This window comes from Nestor notabilis, unplaced genomic scaffold (genome assembly GCF_000696875.1).
Source record: "Nestor notabilis isolate BGI_N333 unplaced genomic scaffold, ASM69687v1 scaffold6917, whole genome shotgun sequence".
NCBI lineage: Eukaryota > Metazoa > Chordata > Aves > Psittaciformes > Psittacidae > Nestor > Nestor notabilis.
This window is the reverse complement of record NW_009935981.1, coordinates 102,504-115,527: the sequence shown is the minus strand read 5'-3', so window position 1 is coordinate 115,527 and position 13,024 is coordinate 102,504. Positions and strand designations below refer to the sequence as shown.

Here is a 13,024-nt window from a genome sequence, read left to right as displayed (position 1 = left end):
ATCCCCATTTTATATAAATATACATTATTAGGACCTCCAAAAGGAATATTCTGGAGAAGAAGAGAATTCTAGTTTCTTTAACAGCACATCAGTCACATCCCTGCATGACAATCTTTAATACAATCATCAAAAATTTAAAATATCTGGAGCAGGTGAAATAAAGTTTCTTTACAGCAGACAGTGCTGATCAGATTGTACATTGGAAGAATGCAAGACAAAGCCAGGTTTAACATACAAGAATGCATATTAAAGGCTGGCCTTGAAAATGTCTCCATTTAATACAGTTAAATGAACATAATGGCAATGACTTCATCGACACCATTACATGCTAAAATTAATTTCATTTTACTTAGAATAGTGTAAGTCAGATAAATAAAGCTTAATATTTTCCAAGCAATAATCCTTTTCATTTCCCTTAGCTTTATTAATAATGTACATATTCAGGTAGAATATGCAAATATAACTTTTACTGACATACAGAATCATTTTAACGCATATTTGGTACAATTTCTTATTTTTGGTGTTCAGTAGTCGCTTTTGTTTTGATAAAATGATACAGCAGATTTATACTTAACATCACATACAGGTTTTGTCTATATAAAGAATTCACAGAGCTATTTCAATTGTGGAATGATAAGTTTTGTACATATGAAATTTTAAAAATGCTGCATGAAACCATGACCTTGCAAATACACATATCAACCTTCAGAAATGGTAATGAGCATGAGCTGGCACACATTTCTATCTGGGCCCAGTACATGTATGGACACATTCATATACGTTGTAACATCAGGATGGTTGGATTTTACTTTGGTGGTTGTGATATTCCAAGTGCAGATGCAAATGCACCTTAATGGTCCTCACAGCAGTACTTTTATCCCACTGTATTTTAAAGGCATTAGCTTCTTTTATTCTCCCTTGTAGCGAGGAGGCCTCTTCTCCTTAAATGCAAGAAGACCTTCAATTCTATCTTTTGTTGGAATAGTCTGCAATGAGCAGAGTAACAATTCATTATTGACACCAAAAACAACACCAAGAAAAGTATTTTCATACAAATCCTAGTTCTTCAATACGTTCAACATGCAACAGGTAATACAAATCAAAAATTAAAACTAAAATGTCTAGTCAGATACAGGAAAATACCAGACACATCAAAGCCACGATATAAGGCTGTGAAACAATCTGAAAAAAGAAAGTATCTTTTCTTCAAACAGATGACTTTGAGAAGCTCTTTCAGGTTTGTTTATGAGCTTTTGTTGTTTCGTTTTGGTGTTCTGCTTTGGGGAAGGGGGGAGAGGGCTGGCTATCAATCAGATCACTATATGTTTTAAATAAGTATCTAATGCTGATGCTTCTATTTCCATGATTAAAAAATTGTCTCGAAGTCCAAAAACAAACAAACTCAAATACATTATTACCATGCTTCACTGGCAAAGAGGTTTGTCATGTTTTTCTGTTGGTTAGAACATATACCATTAGCGGCACATGCTACAGAAGTGTCCTTCAAGTTGTTTCATGTTAAACAAGAAACAAAGCAAAAGCAAGGCAGTTTTTGGGCCAGATACACGGTAGTGTAAGACTTGCTAGGTATATGGCTAGTACTGCTTCATGACCTTCACCCTAACATCTCTTGGCAAGGAAATGTTTCTGTCCTAAACTATGCCTCCATCCTTAAATTCCTTAAAAAAAACAAAGTAGAAGGAAGGTCTAAATGTAGACGAGAATACAGAGCAATTTCTAGTTGAATTTCTGCATGTTCTGTAACAGGCACCCACAAAGCCTGTTTTCTGGGGGTTTTTGTGTAGTCATAGTTACATACCTGAGCGTAACAAGCTTCTTCAATTGCTAAACCTGTTACTAAGTCGACCTGAGGAAAAAAATGCAATGTTTTTTAAAAGCATATTTTTGTATATTTATTATATATTATTTCCTGACGGCTAACAAGTACTGTGTTTTTATACGCCACATGCTAAAAAACTTCTGATCATAGAATTGCTACACTGCCGTGTGCTGAGAGTGGTTAGTATTTCTGTAACAGTTTCCTTATTTGGCGATACAATTAGTACGTAATAGACTGTCAAAACAATGTATGTTCTTCACTACAAATCATCTAGACTAAAAACCATTAGCTACTTGCACATTTGTAATCATATCATGTACTACAGGGGCAAAGATTTAATGTACTGCATGATTATTTAAAAATCGTTCTGAAACAAGTTATCTTCAAACGTCATGTACAACAAAATGAACATAAATTCAAGTTTAAAAGGATTTAAAATAAAAAGAAGAGGCCAATGACCATCCTGAATCATCACCTAGTTCTAATTACATTTTTTTCTTTTAAGCTGGTCTGAACAGCTGAAAAGGATGAATTTTCCTCCCACCACTTCTCTGCCTATTTTCAGCATCAGATGCTGCAGAACTTAACAGCTCTCCACATGGCCACTGAATGGACTGTGGCTATGCACCATAAGCAATTTGTGAAGGGGAGATAAGCTATAGGATAGATTACCAAAGGAAGCTGTGAAATCTCTGCCATGGAAGGTTTGTAACAACAGCTTGAATGAACATTTGGCTCAACTGGTCTTGGGGCCTCAAGACTGAACTAGACGACCATTCGGAATCCTTCTAATCCTGTTGTCCCTAATTCTATAAACATAATTATTTTGATCTTCTGGTCCACTATATGTGATAGCTAGATAACTTAGCTTGTAGCATTCTGAACCTTGGGTACCACTGAAATAAAGCTTGAATTCCAGCATTAATTGCTGTGGAAACCTAACAAACATACTCTTTGCACACCGGTATCTGAGTTTGGTTCTCAGGCCAAAACTTGCTGCTGCTATGCTTTGTTGAACTCAATTATATTATTGGTTGCTTTTGAGACTTTAAGAGGTCTATTCTTAAATTTGGTTGAGCTATAGGTGTCCTGGTGCAGAGCTTATGGATGGGCTTAACTTTAAATATGAATAGTTGTGCTGAGCTTAGCAAGATGATTCACAAGCCTAAAGTAAAACACATGTCCAGACGTACTCAGGGCTGGATTTTAAAAAGCTTTAGAGTTAGGTCAATAGTGTTCAAGAAGGAGTGGCAATCAGAATCAAGTATGAAATCAGACTCCAGATATAATTTTAACACTAACTTCTACTAAAATATTAAAAATAAATAACATGCCTTTTGGCTTTTAACTTTATTAGTTACTAAATACTGAGAGCATTGGCAAGCTTGACAGAGTATAACTTTCAGGGTTTTTTTCCTGTGAAATACAGCTTGTTCATAGTAGTTTATGTTTACTTTCTAGTATTAATAATTAGCTGAGTGTATTACTTCTGGACAGACACGAGGCTACTATGCCTCATTACAGAAACCAGCACCAACCCTACTCTCAGGAGTCTGAGACATACAAAAATTGCATTTCACCTTTGAGAAAGTTTTGACTATACAGTGAAAAACAAAAAGCAGTTCTACCACAGTATACCTGTTGCCAGCCTGACTTCTACTTACTCTTAGGAAAGTACAGATCCTTACCTCCATTCCCTGGTTGATGGCCAGTTTTGCAACTCTCATTGCTACTGGTCCCTAAAATGAAAGAAAAAGCTTATTTACATATCATCATAACGTACAAGATAATGCAGTGAAGAGTCTGCAAATCATTGTTCTTACACTGGGATCTTCTAGACTTCGGACATTCATCACATTCAGAGTAAACAGGTCAAGTATCCTAAATTGTATCACTACAGTAGACATTTGCTTGCAAACTTAGTTCCAGTCTCAACAGTTTCAATATCGAGAAGAAATGAAAGTATGCTGTTTTCAGAAGAACCTAATTAAAGCAGTGTGTTTGGTTTGTGTTTCAAAGGTGCTGAGTATCTCCACTTTTGTCAAGCTTGCTCAGTTCCCTTCAAAACAAGGCTCAGAATGGCCACCTGAAGTGACATCACTACAGGCCTTCGCAATGTCAATCTTAAATTCCTCTTGTCATACAATGGAGACATCTGAAAAGATGTGATAATGAAATAAAACGATGCAGCTTCAAACCTAAAATATGCTACTGCAAAGCCTACACTTGGTCAAGTGTTGACAGTCTTCCGCAAGTGACTGAAGTCCCCAGCAAGCAAACGGATTCCCACCCTCCTCCTCCAAGGTGCTTTAGAAGAGCAAGACATCTTTGGGAATCATCTCAGTCCTGTGGCTATCCATTAGCACTAGCTTCTCAGTGTTCAGATACTGCTTTAGAGAAGTGGCCTGATGCTCTGGGAAAAGCCAAATGCTTTAGAGTTGGTTCCAGTGCAAAGTTTTAACTACAAATCTACCTTCCAGAACCCCTGCATGTTAAAATTTTCACTGTATTTTTTCTATTTGTCTATGAGGATGTTCAAGACAAAAAAATAACCAATGTTAAATGCTGTGTTTAATCTGTAACGTTTTCCATTTTCAGCGAAAAATCTTTGCTTTTACACTTGTGATCCAATAAAACGGTTTACTAATTATTTTCTTCTTCTGCCTTCTATGAATTTTCTACCTGGGAGACTCTGCTTGAAAAGCAGGTTTATCCTACTTTGAACAAACAGCTGGCAGTCAATGGCAACAGGGGAACAGGCAGCCATCAGCAAACACAAAGACTCCTGTAAGGGTCATACTTAAAACTTTTTACTGAAATTTTCAAGTTCTAAAGCACAGGGATTTAGAAAATCCCATTTCAATTCTTTATGAAAGACGGAGAGAGGATGTCACTTAGAACGAACACTAATAGAAGCATGATTCTTCCATCAAGCTTATACAAAAAGGACAGAAAGCAAACTTTCCACTAGTAAATGGGTTTTGCTTTAATACAGAAAATATATTTAGCCTTATGTTTCCAAAATAAGAGTTACACTGAGATATGTCCACTTTCACACAGACCTTTTTACCTCTCTTCTGAAGCATTCAACAGCAAGTAAATAACCTATTGAGATAAATGCTTTACTAAAAAACTCCCACAACTGTGCATTTTTTTTGTTTAACACTTGAAAGCCAAAATATGCAATACATAGACCAAACCATGACAAAGGATTTTTGCTTCACCATGAAATAATTATCAAATAACACCACTCAATACACAAATCTCCTGATTGCTGCCCACATAACTAGAATCGCTCTAATATGTAACTTCATGACAGTTTTTTCTAAATAGAGTTGTTTCTTTTTCAGTTTAAATGTTTGTCAAAAACTAAAAACTAAATTCAAAACAATTTATTTTACCTGAGGTAAAAATTCTTTTGCCAGAGCTAATGCTCTTCTGTATGCAGCATCCCCTGCTTCATTCTGTTCTACCACATGGCTAATCAATCCTATTGATTTTGCTTCCTCACCATCTACAATACGCGCAGAGAAGATTAGTTCTTTTGCCAAAGACACTCCAATTGTGCGAGGTAATCTCTGTGTCCCCCCTAAAGTTTGGAAAAAGAGAAAATGCGAGTATTAGTTTCCCACTGATTTATACCACAAATGTAGATGCCTTGTTCAGCTCAAATATTTTTAATTCCATAAATAATTATATGAGCATACAGAAATTAAACTATTATATAAAGGCATTCCTAATGCCTTCTTCAGTTTTGAAACTAGCTCTAAAAAGAAATCAATTGCTCTATTTCTTAGAAAGACATGTAAATAACTGAAAAGAGGCAATATTAATAAATGATTCTATTCTATTGCAGACAAGTTACCTTATCCATATCAGCTAGAAACTGAAGGAAAACTACTTGCCAGTGATTACCAAATCCAAACTGTGTATTTTCATGACATTAATTATCACAATATGAACACTTCTGAAGAACTATACTCAAAAAGAATATATACTCTAACAAGACTACTCCATGCTAAAGTTTGAAAATGTTAGGGACAGTATTCATACTTAAACTAAACTAATACCACTAGACAAGGTCTTTAAAAAGCCATGGCAGGTGTGGATCAGCAGAGAAAGGTACCTAACTTTGGTTAGCTTTTCTTATTATGTTAAAAACCAATTTGGCAGATACGCATTTACAGAAGGTCAATAAGCAGTAACTACATTAACCAGACATGTGAAGATTGCTTAGTTGGACTAACAATTAACTTTCCAGAATTGACAAACAATGAGAATGTGGGCATAATCATTATCAGAACTGAAGAAGCAGACTCAAATCACAGAAGCAGATGTTTGTATGAATTAAAACAGTGGAAATGGCCTTTATCCAGGAAAAAGGATTTTGAAAAGTTCTACCTTTTTGACATGGATCTGAAACAAATACTCAATTTATATAGACATTCTGTAAGTAAAAATTTATGTCTAAATAGCTATTTCTGCAAAAGCATGACAGTAAGTTCAAATATAAATATATGTTTGCAAGAGGAATATTTATAAGTGGTGTTCAAAGAGAGGTAGTACAACACTGGATAAATGTGTGTTCAACTAATAAAATAGATTAATTTCCTCTAGATAATGTTGGACTAAGACAGTATTTTATTAAAGCCATAGAGTTCTCTTACTGATGTTTCCTGAAAATACTTTAAATATATCTCTGAGACAAATAACCTGACTGGAAACAAGCAAAGGTTTTTGTGGTTCAGTGATTTAGCTTTCAACTATTGTTTTTTTATGAATCACAAGCTTCAGTACTATTGTATTCCTTTCATAAAAATGAACCTGCCTTTGAACACATTACATCATACAAAAATGCAGAAGGGTTGGGGAATTACTGCCTTATGCCTTTCCAGAATACTAAAAAATCATGATCTATAACAAAAACTGAGACACATTTTCTGGGCTGAAACTGCAAGAATTAAAAAAAATGCTTACACTCGTAACAGATTAAAGAAAAAATACAAAAAAATCTGTGGAACAACATTAGTAAATACAAATAAAGTGATATTCTTTACATTCTACCACTCTGGGAGGGTTTTAGCAAGACTGCCCTAATGATCAAAGGCAACAGGCAACAGCAAGAGGAACTCCTCTTCATCAAATTCTGCTACTTCTGCTAGTTGTACAGCTAAGCCACTGATTATGTTAGGGGAAAGCTTTGATAACAGCATAATTTAGAGAAAGACCCTACTCTAGAGAATTTTTGTGAAGGAGGTCGGGGAGGGAGGCAGAGGAGACAAAACCCCTTGTAAAACACCACAAACCCTGAAGCCTAAGCCTTCGTATTAGCCTTGGCTGCCTCACTGGTGAGATTCACAGAGAATGACTAAAACTGTAGCTATCAACCTTTGTATCAGAACTACATGCCATAAAAATGTGAGCTGTGTTTTCAAGAAGGTTGCTGCTTATGATACCAAGCTGTACCACTATCACCACAAACATGTATTGGCTTTTTTGTTTTAACTACTGAATACATCTTTTAATTTCTTGCCCAAAGAAGCTGTCACAACCTACCTTATACGCATTTTAAGTGTACATCAGAATACAGCAAATTCTACACTGGTTATCTTTAAGAATAGTTCGGTCATAAATTAACCCTTTCACCATAGTAATTTAATCTTTGGTTAAAGAAAACCATTTCTCCAAATCATAAGACCTTAAATCCTATGAAGCTGAATTTACTGACTCCACATCTTCTGCTTATTTCTTGCCTGGAATGCCTAGTATTTTTTTACACTTTATTATCTCCTCTTCCTTTACTGTTTTATCTCTTCCATTACTGCTTTTACCAGGAAATGTTGAAAACAAAATTTAATTAAGCAACAATATTTCGTAACTTTGACCAAACAATGGATATGTTTAAGCATGAAATAGTGTTTATAGATGAAGAAAAGTGTTCTTGCCAGTGTCTTACACAACGATTGAAGAGCAAAAAAAAGCAGGCTGTAGTCTATGGCTGCCTCCTGCACTGCAAAGCCATTAAACAGAGCAGCATATTCTTTGATTAATATTCACAGAACAGAAGCCAGCATTTCAGTGCATCAATCACATATACTCAGTAGTAAGAATAAGATATATGCACACACAAAAGCAGTAAGACCCAATTAATCAGACGCAAACAACACACCAAAATACATCCAACACACCAAAGTTACATCCATTTATGCCGAAAAGACAGAGAGTACACTGCAGATAGATGTTCTGTTTCAGTAATATACAAAGAACATATAACGCCTGCCAACTACAATCAGAGCAAAAGGAAGTAACACCCAGCCTTCAAAGACATGACTTAACCAAGGCATTTCATCTAAATGTAGAGCAGAATTTGATGGAAGAATAGTTGTTTCATCTTCACAAATTTAATGACATGTTATTTCAAGGACTAGTGATCGGGTATTACTCACTGTGTTGATGAAAGTATTTGACATACAGTTGCAATGTAAATGCATTCTTACCTGAGACGGTATATATTCAATGTTGTAAATATTGTAAACAGCAGGTTTAGATGACACTTTAGTTCATGTGAAAAGACACGGTAAATACAAGACTGCTAAGTTCTGGTATAAAAATTGTAAAACATTATGGTATTTATTTAACAAATAGTTGATTTTTTATGAATATTTACTTACTGTCAGTAATTCATCAATTACAAAATATGTACACAACTGGTTTGGATTAAGGGAATTACGTGATAAATCCCCAAGAGTATATCTAGCAAGATGAAGCAACTAGCTTACTGGAAATAGATTCATCATTCTGGCAGAGAGTATCTATAGTCAGTAGTTTCTCATTGCTGAAGGCTCTGTCAAAACATATTGGAAAAAATCCTGTTCTGACAAAAAATCCAAACTTTAATTCAGTAATAATCCTGTTTATTAAGTCATGTAAAACTGAGTCTTTGTAACTTATCCTTTCTATCATGAGCTCTGATTCACATTAGATTGATTTAACTGATGGGTTTCTAGATTTCTTTCTTTAAAGACCCCTGCGCATTTCTAATGTTTTATTAATAATCAATGGTGAAACCGAAGTCTTTTATCCACAAACCTTCTAATTATTCAAGTCAGTCAAGAAATGGCTCAAATGCATCTTTGCAGTTCTTTTGCAGAAAGCTGTAGAGTAGATTTTTCTCTTTTCCACTGAAAGTCACATAAATATGGAACACAGAAGCCTGCTGTTCATGATACCAAATCCTTAACAATATGAGCCCATAAATAAACTAATATAAAATAAATATTATTTTAATGTAATACTTGTCAGTCAGGTGAGTCATATTTTAAAAGTTTGTGTAACAAATATTTTTTCCACTTTTAAAGTACCTCCCATCCATTGTTAGTAATTTTCAAAATATTAACACTTTAAAAGCCTAAATGCTCTACCAAGACAATATTTAACACCAGGTTTCCAATATATTATTTCCCAGATTAGGCCTTGATCCTGCCAAGTTGTACACGTTTTAGTTAACTTCAATGTTTTAGTTAACTTAAATGCAGGTATAAATCTTTATGGGCTCAGAGATCCCAAATCCTTTCACAGAAAAAAACATGAAAAGCCCTTCACTGGCACAATGTAATTGCTTGACAACTGAAAACAGACTGAGAAAGACAGGAACAAAAATGTAAGTGACCAGGTGAAAACAGGATGGAGAAGAGAAGGAAGAGAACATTATCTCCATAAGGGGAAAAGAGCACAGAGCTGGCAAAAAGCAGGCAGTAGGTGAGGTTGCTCTTGTGTCTGGCCATATAAGCTGAGACAGTGGTCTGTGGCTGACTCAGAGGTTACTCCAGAGTCTGTGACGACTGAGAAGAGAAGTAGTTTGAGTGAGATTTCATAATAGGTTGACAAAAGGAACCCACTAGTAGGTTGCTCATGGAAGTCTGGCTTGCCAGTCAAGCTGAAGAAAGCCCTGCAGGAACATCAGAAATACCCTGAGGTCAAAGAGGCAGGATGACCTGGTACCTACACCAGCCAGGCAGTGTGGCAAACCCCAGCTCAAAAACTGCAAACTTAATTTGCAAATCAGTCCTTAATTTTCACAATTCATTTTATTCACCTGCCTTTGTGGACTGGTTTATTTAAAAAACCTATCTGAAAAACACCTAGAATATACCAAACCACCATGCGTGGGTGGCTTGAAGGTGGCAGCTTGAATCTGAAGAATGTAGTACTTGGCGTGAAGACGTGTGAATGCTTAAGATGCGTGACGGAGAGTGTAAATACACTTTCAGAATTCACTAGCAGTTAAATAATCACAGCTTTTATATAGAAAGATGAAATTCTTGGGTAATTTAGAAAAACTAATTCATTTTCAAAATAAGTAATCCTCTTGTAGACTGAGAAGGACAGAAGATGGTTTCTCAGCAGATGGCTGCATACGTGAAATGAATGGAACCAAAAAATGCATCTGGAACCTGATTTTTGTAAGATGGACTCCAAAAGGGATTCTGCATCTGGTGTAAGGAACTTACTCCACATTTCCCTCACAAGCGTGGTACAATCAACTGCATGGACTCCGCTATCAGACAAAACACTGTCTGACACGCGCAGGTCTGCAATGCCACCCATGGACTCCCAGGACTCACGGTACCAGCAATGCACAATCTGCCATACTTTTTTTAAACTGAAATTATTTGAGGAAGAAAAGAGAAATGCCTAAGGCCATTAATCTACTTACTAACTTCTACTTAAATGTAAACAAATGCAACAAACATGAGCACATACAGGCATTTGGTAAAGCCATGTGCCTTCCTATTACTCCAGATAGGAACTTAGTCTTACTGTTTTTTGGGAATGCAGCAACAGAAATTGAAGTTAAACAAAATTCAAGAGTACATATACATTAAAACATAACTCATACTGCTGCAGATAGAAATTAATGGCCCAAGAGAATGCTTTTTCCATTTTCAAAATTACACCCACGTACTTATGAAGTCATTACTCAGCTGTAACAACAGGTAGGAGGTTTAAACCAGTGCTGCTCTGTATGATCATACTTTGAAAATCATGTGGGCTTTATGAGCAGCATTAGGTTAAAAAAAAAACAAAACTTGTATTTTAAATAAAGAATTTTACAGTCCATGTTCTTATAGTTTTGGATTGACTATGACAGCTAAAATTCAGTTCATGTGAAAATCCAGACAAAAAAAAACAACATAGGGCAAGTGAAATACAGAAAAATTAATTACGACAGTAGTATCCTATTTTTATTTACATTTTGAATCAGATCACAGTCCCAAAATGGGACAATTACTTCAGTTTTAATGGACAGAATTGAAATAAAGAAACAACAAGCTAAGCAAAAACCAGACTATTAAATATGACATTTTCACTGCTTATGAGCAAGTGACTTGAATGTTTTCCTCACTTCAGTGCTCTCCTTACGGAAATCTACCATTTTATTCTTCCACACGCAAAGAAATCCATCACTCTGCTAACCCTCCAAATCAATTCCTATTCCTAACCCTATTCTTTCTCCCATCCTGACTACTATCAAATTAATCTCCTTTAAACTGTTTGAAAGTAATGTTTTTTTTAAGAATTTACCTCTGAACTTATTCATCCCTGAAATTCTCTGACTTGAGCAGCACTAACGAAAGGAGAATCGGTGGCTCACAGAATGGGAGCCCAGGGAAAACAGCAAAGCCAACGAGACTGTAGGAGGACACAACCCTGCTGGTTCAGCTGTCAAATCCCAAGAAGGCAGAGTGCTCTCTCTACTGATAAATATATGTAAAATGAACTTGTATGTATGAAGTGTATTTTTCATCTTGAGTAGTATGTCCTCCTAGTTGAGGCAGCAATACACTGCAGCTACACAGCACCTAGTCTAGTACCTATGCTATAACATAACATAGTTTTGAAAACAGAGACTACCAAACATCTGACCAAAATCATTCAAAGCTGGCATGCATGAATCTAACAACCTGCAATGCAACAAGTAAACTTTTCAATAAATTGGGACTTAATTTTAAGACTCAAAAATACTCCTAACTTCTTCAGCATGATCTGTTAGATTTTGCAGCACTATCTAGGAGTGCCGGAATGGCATTCTGTTCTTTTTACTTCCCAGACTGATCCCTCCATTTGTTATCCTACAGTAATAGTTGATATATGAGGAAATACTCACTGCTGCTATTAAAAATTCTGTATTTTGTACATCACAAGTGTAAATATTAACATGCATTCAGTCCATCAGAATCAGTGAATTGGCCTAAGAAATTGCAGTTAAAATGGTCTGAAAATACCAGGTTAGAAGCCTATGACACAGACTGGGAGAAAGGTTACTTTCCCAAAGCCAGGATCACCCTTCATAGGCTCCACAGAAAACTTCTTTATTCACAACATAAATAGGATTCAGTCACTACCCAGCTACACTGAGAGCAGTATACACCCTCCAGACTATATAAAAGATTAGAAGATCTAAATTTCTTACTGGTTCATGTCCTTATCAGGAAATTGCATCTCTCTCCTACTTTTGACTGACCCTTGGTTCCATATATTGCTGTTCAGGATCAACTGAGGGAGGGTAGACAGAACTAGCACTATTAAAAGACCAAACAGATGGTACATATAAAACAACTCTTCTTCCCTCACTGATAAAATTTTGCTTAATTCACATTGTTAACATTTTGAGAATCAGAGTTTTAAAAGACATTACAGCCCAAATTCATTAAAAATTTTCACTTTAATACGCACATAATTTGTGTAAAGATGTCTAACAACTTTAAATGTACATGGAATAGATTTTCTACTAGGACAGTTCTTGTGCAACAGTGGACCTACCCAGTAAGTGCAAGCTGGTATTTTAACATTTTATTGTTTGGTATCACTCGGATGTTTTTCCTTAACAGAAAACTACAGCTCTTCCACCACCTTCTAGTCATTTTTTCATTCTTCAAAAAAAACCAAACAAAACACAACCAAAAGCCAATAACTGACAGGAAATCAACGAAGAAAGAGATTAAATATGTGATTATTCTCAGGCTGTAGCTGTCAGACTGTTAGAACACTAAGGAAAGGAACTACATTAAGAAAGCACCTCTTATATTCGTCTCACCTGCTGCTGTGACATAGCAATACAGAAGAGAAGTCTTTTTATAGCACGCAATGCAAAACGGCTGTACGCAATGGCAAGTCTTTCCC

The 13,024-nt window shown here is 35.7% G+C and overlaps 1 protein-coding gene across 1 annotated transcript in view; it reads right to left on the bottom strand.

The window, feature by feature from the left end:
• Window positions 1-398: 398 nt before the first annotated feature.
• Window positions 399-13,024, bottom strand: part of LOC104408475 (methylglutaconyl-CoA hydratase, mitochondrial-like) — a 109,062-nt gene continuing 96,436 nt past the window's right edge. The window contains exons 7-10 of the mRNA XM_010018099.1: window positions 5,242-5,429; window positions 3,529-3,579; window positions 1,820-1,867; window positions 399-986 (exon numbers count right to left, since the gene is read on the bottom strand). Of these exons, the coding sequence (XP_010016401.1) occupies window positions 909-986; window positions 1,820-1,867; window positions 3,529-3,579; window positions 5,242-5,429 (365 nt within the window). The 3' untranslated portion in view covers window positions 399-908. The remainder of the gene's footprint in view (window positions 987-1,819; window positions 1,868-3,528; window positions 3,580-5,241; window positions 5,430-13,024) is intronic.